At 46.0% G+C, this 13,056-nt stretch overlaps 1 protein-coding gene across 2 annotated transcripts in view; it reads left to right on the forward strand.

The window, feature by feature from the left end:
* The first annotated feature begins 1,927 nt into the window (after positions 1-1,927).
* adam12b (ADAM metallopeptidase domain 12b) overlaps positions 1,928-13,056 on the forward strand; it is a 76,658-nt gene continuing 65,529 nt past the window's right edge. Inside the window, exon 1 of one of the 2 annotated variants that reach the window (XM_076038434.1) lies at positions 1,928-2,705. In XM_076038434.1, coding sequence (XP_075894549.1) covers positions 2,591-2,705 — 115 coding nt within the window. In that variant the 5' untranslated portion in view covers positions 1,928-2,590. The remainder of the gene's footprint in view (positions 2,706-13,056) is intronic. The other variant, XM_076038435.1, reaches the window with a different exon arrangement.

A 13,056-nucleotide genomic window follows, 5' to 3' on the forward strand; every position in this document is an offset into this window, starting at 1 on the left:
GGTGAATGACATCCCCGTGGCATTTAAACAGAGCCTGCTGGGATCCGCGGAGAGAGCGGGCGAAGGACACGAGCCGCAGAATACACACGTTGTGTCAACACGTCGCTGGTGCAGAAGCCTCAGGGCCGACGGGTCGCTCTGGAACTCTCATATGCCCACCCAAATAGAAATGCTTTCGTGTGCAACCATTGTTAATGTCCCTACACGGTGGAGCAGCTGCAAGGTTCCCCAGCATCCAGCTGTGTTTGTAGTTCTGTTATTCATTGACTGAACTGATGTCACCAAGGCCATGTCTTCTTCTACTACTAAGTGTTTCTTTTTTTTTTTTTTTTTTTAAAACGCAATTCACACGGGAGAATCTGCTCTCTCCTGCCATGTTGGCTGGTTCCAGACAATGAGCGCAGACAGCCAGACTGCTGTCGACGAAGGGGGTTCTTGTCACTCACTTTCTCTCTCCTCCCTCTCCGAGGCATCATGTGTCTGGCTGTAACACTGCTATCTCTGCATAATGCCGACTACGTGCTCGCAGGCCCCGTGGCTTCCTCTCCAATGGCCTTGATTGACTCGAAAGCCCGGAGGATAGCGCCGATCCGTCTGAGTCAGGGGCAAGAACGCAACCAGGAGTCTGCAGGGCAGGTTGAGTGTAAACGTGTGTTCGTTTCTGTGGGAGTGACCAAACATAAGAAACATCTCGGGGCGATTCATTTGTTGTCTCGGTTCCGGACAAATCAGGGCAAACTTGACAATTTTTTTATTTTTTTTTTAGAGGCGGTCTATGAAAAAAAAAATGCTGTTAAACCAAAACATGGGGCTATTTTAGAAACGCTGTCAAGCACTGGTGATATTCGGCTGCTTTTTCTGTTTTCTGTCCTCACTGGGAAATCTGGGGGTGAATTGATGTCTGCACATGAGACATCTGTGACTCCTTGCCTGCAGCGTTACAAGCACACACACACACACACACAAAAAAAAAAGGTTATACGAAAGTGGAGCAGGTAGCCGGCACAGAACACAGATGGGGCCATGGTGACGACAGCGTGTCTGTTTTGTCTCCCTCAGAGTGACAGAGCGGAATATAAGATTGAATGGGGGGGGGGGGAAAGGTAATCTCATTCTACAGTTTATTTTAAAATGTGGGGCATCTCACCAGTACGACTCTGAAGCTGAACCTCTGACTGTGTACTGTGGCTAAATGTCAAAGTCATGAGTTTCATGCTAAACAGACACTTTGCATTCCAATGGAATACACACGGTTTTCCATTTGAAAAGCCTCACAGCAGGAAGGTTGTGAGTTTCATTCTGGGTTCTCCGCTTTCCTCCCACAGTCCAAAAACATCCATGTGAGTGAACTTTAAATTGACCATAGATGTGTGTGTGTGTGTGTGTGTGTGAGTGTGAATGGCTGTATGTTTTTGTTTTTGTGATGGCTTCATGACTACCGAAAATGCATAGTAATGGGAAGCACCATTTCAACAAATGCACAAACAATAAATCAAAATAATAACTTGGAACTTTGGTGATTTGATTATTCTTCTCTGTGGTACTCAAAGCTAATCAGAATGCAGCATGCAGGAAGCTGCATTATGTGGCGCGGTGGTTTGTCATGATGATGATGATGATGATGATGATGATGAAGGAATCCTTGTTGACACCAACTTGATTGTATAAGAGCACGTTTATTGCAAAAGACGTCCAGCAAAAGGAGCAATGTTTGAATGGTCACATGGGTAATGTTTGTATCTACATTATTGTACCGCCCCTTTAGCACAAACTGCATGTTCATCCTGTATCCTATACAAAGACTGCCAAGACTATTATATTTGTCTCAAGCTTTGCCAGACCCAATCAGGAATAAGGCCATTAATCTCCCTCCCACCTCGTCATATTCTTCATTCTTATTTCCGTGTGAAAAAAAAAGAAGAAGAAGAAAAAAAAAAGATGCCGTCCAGTGCTAATAGAAATGCTGCACAAACACACATGCACACATACACAGCTGCCGGCTGGAAAGGTCGGGCTTTAAGACCACGCGGAATTGGAGGCGCACATGGCAAACGGTGGCTGCTGTGGCAGGAGACCAGGAGAGATGGCGAGCGCGCTCCTCCGCGCTCAAACATCCCTTTTGTCCCCTGCGCTGCCTCTCGTCGCACCCGGGCGGCACCGGCAGAACCACCTCTGACTGCGGAGAACCGCCGGAGCCGAGGAGACGTGCCTCTCGTCCATTTCCCCCCCACCCCCCTTCCCCTTGCCCCGCGGCGCCTCCGCCGCCTCCTCCGCCGCCACCAACATCTCCAAACCACCGCCTGCCAAACGTCTCGGTGCCGGGGGGAGGAAAAGTTTTGTGACAGCCGCTGCTCCGGAGATGACAGCCCGCCGCCTCACGTCGGACTCCGGCTACTGAAAGGAGCCTGTTCCCCCCCACCTCCCTCCCTCGGGAGGTCTATCGCCTCAACTGCTTTGACCCTCCCCAGACACACACCTCCTTGTTTCGCCCGTGTGGGTGGGTGTCTTGATTGGTCGTGCTTCAGTCGGACCGGAGCTCATTTCACACTGCCCCGCCGGTTGGGACCCCACCACCGAGCTCGCGGGCATCATGAGGACCTGGAGGCGGCGGATGAACTTTGCCTTCCTCGTCTTGGCACTGCGCGTCTGGTGTCCGTCCGCCGCGGAGCAGAACGCTGACAGCACGGTTTCCAGCGAGGGGCAGAGTAAGTAGGCGACGGTTTTGTACAATATTCGAGTTCTTTTTTTGTTTTTTGTTTTGTTTTGTTTGTTTGTTTGTTTGTTTGTTTTTCTCTCTCTCTGACCCTGTTACCCCGGCAGTCACTCGCCTCATTTTCATGCAGTCCAGTGCTGCGGATGTTTGAGCCGCTCAGTCAACTGAAGAGGTGTGTGTTTGCAACAGGAGATGAACCGTCTCCCCTCCAGCCTGTGTTGGCGCTGGGGATGTTTCACTGTCGTCTTCCATTCTGCCATCACTCACTTCACGGTGGGGGCACTTAAAGCTTCCATTTCCCACACACGGTTTTGACATTTTCCTCCAAGCCCCCTTTTCATTTGTGTTGCTTGTCTGCATGATTTGAGCATTGGGAGCTAAGATTAGTTCCCCGTGCCCATCTTTTTTTTTTTCTCCCCCTTTCCTCCTCAACAGCCAACAACAATGAAAGGAAGTGCAGACAGATAAGTTTAACCTCCAGAAGGGATGCAGCGTCATCTTTAAGTAAAATCCAAGCAGGATGTTATTATTATGGGGCTTAACTTGTTTTTCTCAATGAATGAGTAACCGGGTATTGTGCTTATGCTGGGATGTTGTTCAGGTGCAAATCGTTTTTGTGTGTGTGTGTGTGTGTGTGTGTGTGTGTGTGTGTGTGTGTGTGTGTGTGTGTGTGTGAGAGAGAGAGAGAGAGAGAGAGAGAGAGAGATTTTATTTTTTGTCAACATAAAGCCTGGGGACGCATTAGTACCAGTCGCTTACAAATTAGAGCCAAGTTTTCCCTGGAAATGCAAGCCGAGATGTTTACCACACGCAGCCTGTCTATTTGGGGTCAGTGGAGCTCTCACACTGAGGCTTAGCTAACATATGAATGTCGGAGGTAAAGAGTATTTGCAGGCGACACTGTGACTAAAACCTCTTTGATTCCCCCATTGACCTCCGCTCGTCTCCACAATGTTGCCTCTCTGTTCCTCAGTGGCAGCATCTTTTTCTTTTTATCGCGCTGTAGTTTGCAAGCCAGAATAAAGGCTTTCCCTGCGGCGCGCCCGTGCACACACACGCAAACGCACACACGCACACGCACACGCACGCTACTCAGACTTCGCTCTCTTTTCTCCCACAGCATCGTTTTGGTCCGTTTGTTTAATTGGAAATATGCAGTTAGGCCCAGAGAAATAAACAAAGCACTCTGTGAATACAAAGTGAGAAGCCGCAGAGAGACGCAGACAGTCGTTGTCGGGAGGCTATGTTACAATTACTGTACATCTTTCTTGCCTAATGAGTTTACAGTGTTCCCCCCATTAAAGTGTGACCGAGGACGCGACTTTGTCGCGTTGAGAAAAAGGAAGCAGGACCGTTTGTAATCACAGAAAAACATTCCCACGTCAACTGAGCCCCAGATACCTCGCCTTGACACCAGTTTTTTTTTTTTTTCCCCGATGGAGATGCCTCCTCCTGCAACATGCAAAATAAGCCTAAACAAACAACTCTTCGGGAAGGACACCTCGTGACAGTTTCAGTAGCTCAGATACGGTCGGATATCAAACGGCATTCGAATTTCACGCCAACAACGCGACCAGAACTTGGGTGCAGCCGGCGTTTTGGCAGTGGGAGGATTTCAAATCGGAACGTAAAGAGTTAGTTGGTGGCTCAAAGATCTGACACCAGAGCAGCCCGACAGTGTAGAGCTCAGATTCGCGCCACAGCATGACCCGTAACATGCTCATTAAGATATGCCACTTAGTCAAATGTGGGCCGATTTACGTGAACCGGAGCTGAGTTGAATCCAATTCTCCAGGCTGAACACGCTCAGTACGGCTCAGCGGAGCAACTATTGGCTGCCTGCAGAGCGTTCAAAGATTTTTTCGCGTGGGCTACTAATGTACCAGATAGTCACGTTTCAGATATTCCCAAATTAGTCTTGAGGGGTTTGGGCATAATCAATGTTCAACACATGAGTCAAAGCCCAGTAACTTTCCATGAATTTAGTTTTACAGGATACAATTCACAGCAGGAAGCACTGGAGTAGTTAGATTAGCACCACTGCTATTAGTTAGTTGGAGGTAGATTTGAATGTAAAAGAAAAAACCCAAATGAAACCTTCACTATATACAAATAAATAACTTGTGGCACACCGGTAAAAGAATCCACCTGTTTTCCACCCCAGCGGAATTTAAGCGTCCCTTGCAGTGTTTTGTTTTATGGTATTGTTTATGGCTGAAACTCCCAGTGATATAAATGCATGAGACGTGTCGAGGGAAGTGAAGACATCTTCTGGTTGAAAGTACAATTTGATTTGTTCTGCAAAAGTTTCAACATAATTAAATTTGGGAGGGGGTGAAAAAAAATCGGTCTCTGAAAGAATCTACAACTTTAAAATGGAAAGTGACGAACAGTAGGACTGGCATTCGACTTATTAGCCCGCAGAAAAAAAGCTAAAAGTAATACTTAAAGGAGTACCATAGGGACAAGAATCGAGCAGACAGCTTACAAATCCTTCAGTTTCTTTCTCTACGTGTCTCGTCATCATCTATGACTCTCATTTATTTTTTTTTTGTCTCCTCTCTGCATTCCAACTGGTTCTCTGAGGTCTGATCTCTTTTCCAGGGAAGAGGCAACTCGATAAATAATTAGAGCCGGAGCCAAATGACCTGGATTAGATTTGAGGATATCTGGTCAGAGCACGGCATCACACAGAATAAATTAGGAAGATTAGATTGTCTGTGTTGTCTAAACAAACCAGCAGAGGGGAGAATGAAAACCTCCCCGGGGTCGCGTTGAAACACGACAAAATCACTCACACTCTCTCTCACACACACACACACACTTCTTTTAATCTCTCAAGTGTGCGGCTCACCTCTCAGCGCAATATACTGGGGATGTAACTCACGACTATCCTCGGGTCTGCGTTTTTGCGCGCTGATGTATGGCCGCCGTCCAGGGAGAAACAACTGCTTTCTGCTGAAGCCATTTAGGAAATAACCTCAGCACGGCCGTGTCTTTCAAGCCCTCGGGGCGGCCGTCACTCAGCATTTTTGGGGACGGGCTGGCATTGATCGGTTGGCCGCAAGGGAAGGACAGACGCGGTTAGAAACGTCTCCTTCGGTTAAGCATCATTGGCCATCGTAGCTATCGGTGTGACTCCACTTTCCGCCCTGTTGCCACGTGCCGCTCTGCCCGGAGGATCACAGATAGACTAGATAAGCCGGTTATGAGACGGCAACATGGCAGACGACACATACCCCACAGCTGCTAGGTGCTCACCACTACCCCCGTGTTATAATCCGAGGAACTAACGAGAAGACAAAGAGCAATGTTCTCAGAAAAAGTGTCAAAAGTCATGACTGGCAGAAATGAGAATTTGGTGAAAGGCCAAAATCAAAATCGGTTAAGAATTTAATCGATTAAATTAAATTAGTCGCAATTAATTAAACATTTTTTACACGGGTAGTTTATTATTATAACAGTGTAGTGGCAGGAAAGAGCAATTCACCTGTAGATACTGTGATGATCATAATACACCTAGAACAAGTTACTTTTAAACAACTTTTTTGAATAGAAATCAACTTAAAGTCAGGGGATAAATGTTTGGGTTGTTTTCACAGTCCTCTAATGTAAAAATGGGTCACATTGGACCCTCAACATTATTTAAGGGTTAAATAATGTGTTCCCGACACATTTTTCATTGTGAAATTTAGATTCTCAGGAAAAATCACCACTTATCAATTAATCGTTAATCGATCGATGAGGTCAATCAACTAACGATTAATCGATAATTTGCATCCCTACTTGGGAGTATTGCTTGAGTCAAAATTGCACAATGAATGCCAGTGCGTTTCATCGCGGTCGTGCACGGAACCTTCCAGACGCAAGTGTCTGATTTTAATTTTACGCGACGATAAGGAAAGGAGTTGGCAGAGAGTTCAGAAAACTTTTCACGGGCGCTTGCCTCTCCCCACGGCTAAACTGTAGTTCACACCGCGGAGACGGCAAAATTCTCTAACGTTAACTTTTGGTGTCAGAGTAAAGGAGAGAATTGCTCAGGAGGGAGGCTGTAGCAAGATATAAATGATGCAATCTTGAGCTAAAATGTAGTGTTTACTCGCAGCGTTATACTAAACATAGAACGCAGCATATCAAGCATCCCAGAAGCTTGCAAGTCGTTGGCGTCCGTTATTGGTTTTGACGTTTTTCCAGCTTCCTGTATGGTCTTTCTGAGAGCCTTCCCACTGGTTGTTGACGTCATGAAACCTATATCTGTTTTACATTTAAAGATGTATAGCCGTACTGAACTTGAGGCCATGATCGCCTCCAAGATTAGAAAAATGTCCCCCCACAACAGCTGTACACTAGAGACATCAACAACTCCATCAGAACTGTAAAGATTTTAGTCTGAATTTATGAAATTGCTTGAAAAGTCGTAAAATGTGTGTGGCCAGCATTAGGCTGTATACATTTATGGGTGCCATAAACAAGGCCTTCAGGCTGCACCAGCCCCCCACAAACCACCCAAAATAGGAAAGCAAAAAAAGACAGACAAAAGGCGAGAGCAGTTTTCTGCATCTTTCCCACTTACAAGCCGTGACTGAATGCGTCATGCTCCCTATAAAGCCCTGATATTTTTACAAATTTTCGCAGTGCAAAGAGAGAAGCAGGATTGAAACGCAAAATTGCTGCTTTTACATGGCACCTGTGAACTGAGAGGCGCTGACATTTATGCCAAGCGGCGGAACGGAGGTAGATATCGACTGTGCAAGACCTTCTCGCATCTGACTGTTTGTTTCCACATTTAAAGTGACTGACATTTTATATGTTTGGCAGGAGACATAGGAAGCAATTTGCTGCGCGCTAAAGGTGAACGTATAAATTCCTCCCGCCTGCCTGTTGCCTGTTTACTGCCCTCTCAAGGTTTCGCTTGGACGAGAACGAGAACACGACAATTTGCAGCTGTACAGCGAAGCAATCTCATCCATAATTTCACTACCTGAAAGGTCATCGCAATTCTCTGCGAGTGTGTCTGTGTCGTTGGGCTGACAGGCCTTAGATTGCCCCGAAGATGCAGATATGTGAAAACCCCGATCATGAAACACATGGCCAGCGATTTACACCCATTAGCTGTGGATCGTGTGTGAATCCAGTGTTTTCTTTGGCTTTTTTTTTTTGTCTTTGACTTTCGTCAATGTCAAACCTACCTTGCGTTTCTGGCCCAGATAGTCGTGCCTCAGCTCTTTTTAATGGGTTTTAATCCTCTTTTTCTATTGCAAGTGTTTGTTTGAGCCTCTGACACCACTTTGTTTTTAACCTCCTTCTGAACATGGAAGGTACAACTAAGCACCACGCTTTGCAGGAAGCTAAAACATAATGTTTTTGCTGAGGGCTGTAAACAGAAGACGAGATACGCTGTTTTGAAGCAATCTATATAGTTGTTTTGATAATCAACTTGCAATTCTGCTCCACATGACTCCAGGACATAAATGCTTCTCCTATGTCGGTTTTAGAGTTTCTGTAGCAGGTGTTTGATCAGCTGTCTGAGATCTCTGTGTTTTTTTGTTGTTTTTTTTATCCCTCATCAAATGTGGAACAGCACTCTTTAAAACTGCCAGAGGCTGCAAACTTACAGCTAAATATGCTGTTTTTTTAAATGGCTAAAACACTAGATAACCAAAGTCACTGGGAAGACTTGACAATTGTGCTGGGTTGCTGTTCCTTGGGTGACTTTCACCTCCGCAAAGTGGGAACGCTGGACTCAGAGTCAGGGATTAGCTTCAGTCACCTCCTTGTGTGGCATACAATAGGGGGATTGCTGATTACACTGCGTGCAATGCAACACCGGTACTATTCGACGTGCACAAAACCATGAACAGGAGATGCACTCAGAGGATCACCATCACCGAAAGGGATTCATCATCTCTGAACCGGGAATATTTCTGCAAGAATCCTCTCGGGCGCCTACAGTTTTCTGTCAAAGTGAGACCCTGATGGACGACAAACTTTTAGTCCAATTGGACCGTTTTGCCGGCCACGGCGCCGCCATGAGCCTGGCCGACGATAAATTATGTATCAGGTGGAAAGCCATTCCACATGTGGCTGCTGGGTTGACCCAGCGAGCGTGATAAGTTTCTGCTAATCCTCAAATCCTGCGGGCTGAAATCCCCATGGCTCTGAAATACAATGCCTAAATCTGCGCACGACAAGATGGGAATTGCCTTTTTCACTGTCGCTCCCACAGGAAGGGACGGGAATGGGACACAAACAGATCTCGCTAGTCCTCCCTGAGAAATATCCTCTTACCATTTTTCTAAATGTGAGCCGCTGACCTCCGGGCTCTCTCTAGGAGGCCAGTAATGAACCACTCAGTTTGCAAGGGATCTTAGCAGGGTCCCACACCCGGGATTAACACCTTCTCAGCTCCAAGATAATTACTCCAGGTTCTCATCACTGGGGAAACTAAGTGATGAGGGATTTGAGAGTGGGAGGGATTGTTCAAATAAGAGCAATGGAGGAAAAACTAAATTCCAACCCCTCTGAGGCTCATCAACAGTATTTTTCATCCCTCTGTGCCTGCGAGTACTCTTTTCTTTTCTTTCTCTCTGCTCTGTCTCTCAGCAAGTCGCACTAAGTTGCTGTTTACCATCAAATGCTTTTCTCGAGTCCTTGTATAAAACTTTGTACAAAACTATTGTTACAAGTTTGAAAAAAAAAACAAACCTCAATTACTTCGCTGTAAAGACTTGTACAGACGGTTGAGTCGATGTGGCCTCTCTGTTCTTATAGGTGGGTAGTTGGTTCTCCACTATTGTCAAAGTCTGTGTGCTGTAACAATGAAAAAAATCTTTTTTTTTACACAATCTATTTGACGCAGCCCAAAAAGGATTTAGAGAAGCCACAATGAAGCATTGCCTGTGGATTGGGTTTAATGGGATTTACTGGGAACTCTCTATATTGTTAGAGTGGGTTGTAATGTTCAGACCTAAGTTGTTTTTTTTTCTTACTCTATTTTTGTCTTGTTTGTGTGTCAGTCTGGAACATGGAGGTGATTTTTTCTTCATTATTATTCTTACCAGTGGCTCAACATTTCACAGTGAGTTGAAGAAAACCGGAGCCCCACTTGCATGTGCTTCTGCTCTTTCTCTCTCCAACATACGTTCTAACTCTCACGCATTATCGAGGTCAGGGTAAGCATTAATTGGCTCTTTCTGCGTTACAGTCCCAACATGGTCTGTACCCTTAAAACTCCCCGAGTTCTGTTTCAAACCCTACAGCATGCATATTTAATTCATTTGTTTGCTTTTTCTTTCAAGTTTGCCGCTGGCAGTGACTTCCGTCTATTGATGTGGCCCATAAAGGAAATGAAGAAGCTACTTGCTGCTGAGAGAGAGAGAGAAAAAAAAAAGACTCAGTTTTATATGTTGGTGAAGCAGCTTCAAGGAATCTGAATTTGGGGGTAAAAAAAAGAAGAATAGTCTTAAAAGTTGTCGACTGTGAAGTTAAATTAGCGGTGACATCATCGAGAGCCAGTGCGTTCTCCTGCCCTAACCCAGGATGAAAGTACCATTTATCTGAAAGCGCCGCAGCCTCGCAGCACTGTTGGAATGACTCGACTGTAGTCCCTTGGGAGCAGACTTAAAACATTTGATTCAGCATTACTTATGTATCGAAGAAATATACGACAGTAAAACTCTAGTATCTTTCGCAGAGAGGCGGGCGGTGGTGATAGTGGTGGTGGTGGTGGTGGTGCGGGCGGGTGCCTTCCTCCAGCACTAACTGCAGCTAAAAACATAATTTTATAATTTCCCCTCTAACGTCGTCTCCAAACACATTCATGAAAATGTAAAACCTCTTCTTTTCTTTTTTTTTTTTTAAGTGGGGGAAGCTCGCAGAGTTCGTCTTTGAACATTGCAATCGCCTGGAACTACAGCCCTGGCCAGCGTCTCGTTAAATACACTCGCACTGTAATATTCAGCGTATTACTGGAAAACACAAACAGCTTAAGATGCTCGGTTGGCTGTGCTCGTCTGCGCCTGTGCGGAGAAAAAGGAACGAGAAAAACAACATTTTAACAGGAGCTGTCGAGCAGCTTCTCGCATCAAAGATCAAGTTAAATGAAGCAAGAAAAATAAAAGAAGAAGGAAATATGCATTTTTTTTTTCAATAGCTGCAGCCTCAAACCTTTTAAATGATCTACTTTTACTTGCTTTGTACCTGCCCAGGAACATTATGGTGAAAGCAAGCTGTGTCAGCAGCAGGTTTTATTATACTGTATACGTAAAAAAAAAAAAGCGATTCATCAGAAGCAAGCTTTTTTTCTTTTTTTTTTTTAAAGAGGCGGCTTTGTAAAGTGCTCTTTTTGAAGTACCTGGTAGAGGAGTATTGAGGTAAGACAAGCTTCACCCTGATAGGACTGTAACAAGCTTTAATAGTGAAGACAGTTCCAGTAATCGTTGACTAGAAATGATTTTTTTTCCCCCCCGGGTCAGATGACGTTCAACTGTTGCAGTAACCTTTGCTGTAGATGTCAACAAAATTACGAAACCATTTAGCAAACACGTCATATAAACATGCTAAAATGTTTTTTTTGTTTTGTTTTGTTTTCTTCTTCTTTCGTTCTGGCCACGGAGCCCCAGAGAGGTTGTTCTCATAAAGTCAAACCGGCTGGAGCCTCGCAGTGTTTACTGGAGTGCAATTTGCACTTCATGTTTCACAAGGGTTCGTAGAGGAGCTGGAGAGGGTTTCTAATCAGCTACGGAATATTACATCACACTTCTTTGCCCGACACGCTCGCAGCTGCTCTTAGCCTCGCTTGTTGCACGCGATCCGGGCTGTGGAATCGCGCCTCTCTAATACAATAATGCTGAAATTATGACGCGTCTTGGAGGTGTACGGCGGATCGTGGAGCGGTCGTCTTCGCCAGCGGAACGAAAAAATGACAAAGTGTAAAAGACCCCTTTGATGCCGTGTTGTACTTTTAGGAACGGCTCCATTAGCGCGATAAGTTATGCTCTCTTCTAACAGCGGCCTCATCCATCATTCCCTCTGTTTTGGAGCTCTTTTGTGGCGAGCGGCGCCGGCGCAGCGCGGCGTAGGTGTGGCATCGGTTGCTCTAATTAGGTCTGGCGTTTTCATACGGAATCAGTAATTGGACGTATGGGAGGGTGAAGAGGTGGGGGGGGGGGCACACCACACTTTCGCTATCGCGATTGACTACGTTCCATGTTAAGGGGGGGAGAAAAAAGAAAAGATAATTTGAGCGTGCTGCTTTTTAGAGCGCAATCATGCGCGAGCAGAGCGGCTCGGAGAGAATCAGACGAAGGAGTCGAAAAAACGAGCTCGTCCTGCTCGAACGGGGGAACCAGACGCGACTCTTCCGCGAACGTGATCCCATCGGTTTCATTTCTTTCTTTCCGCAGAATATAAAACCCACATCAAGGCTGACCTGGTTGTTACCATGGATTTAGACTCTTGTATTCTTCTTTGGCTAATTATTAATTTTGCTGCCTGCCGCTCTGTGCATCGGAACCTGCAGTACACTCAAGGCTGCCCTGTCAACGCACGTTTCAGCCAGATTGATTGATTGATTGATTGATTGATTGATGGTGTGACACCCCTGAAGTGTCATCAGGGAAGTTCTGTTGGGCGTGTCTGCTGGCGATCGCTTTTCAGCCTCCCACCTCAGTAATTCAGTGCACCTGGGGCCTATGTGCCGAGGTTACCTAAGCACCTGCAGCCACTCTCACTTTCTCTCTGCCCCACTGCTGCGGTTTGCTTGCACCCATTTCTTCACATATGTTCCACCCATGCAACACCCTACACTGATTTTCCTCACACACCCCAAAAAATTGCATACTTTCATATTGAAGTTGTTGATAATCTGCCATGGTTTCATCTCCCTTTTTGCTTTGGCCAAGAGTCAGGCCGTTGCAAAGGCAATCGCGACAAGATAGCGTTTGTGCACGTGCTGCCTCCGCCCTAAAATTGTGGCGCGTTTGAAGACCGCTTAGGGGGAAAGGCGTGTCAAGAGATGTTCAAAAATGGGCTGAGCAGCAGTGGGACGTGCCTGATGCCTTTCCCCGCGTCTGTCCGCATGACGAGGACGATTGCCAGAAATTGCCGAAGAGAATTTGCGGCAGGCGATGAATGAATGAACCGAAAGCGCTCGCTGTCAAATCGCTCAGATAGATAATAGCCCGACAGAGCGGCGCGTCACTCCAGTCGGCGCTGAAAAATTTAAGGGAACTCAGCGAACAAGACTGTGTCCTGAGGATTTTTTTCTGTCTGTTTGACTTCGAAATCACCCCTAAACGGAGGTTGGGAAAACTTAGCTGCTCTGCCATGTGTCGCTGCTGCTC

The sequence above is a fragment of the Nelusetta ayraudi genome, unplaced genomic scaffold (assembly GCF_046127955.1).
Source record: "Nelusetta ayraudi isolate G7.1 ecotype Tasmania unplaced genomic scaffold, CSIRO-AGI_Nayr_v1 ptg000056l, whole genome shotgun sequence".
NCBI classification, from domain to species: Eukaryota; Metazoa; Chordata; class Actinopteri; order Tetraodontiformes; family Monacanthidae; genus Nelusetta; species Nelusetta ayraudi.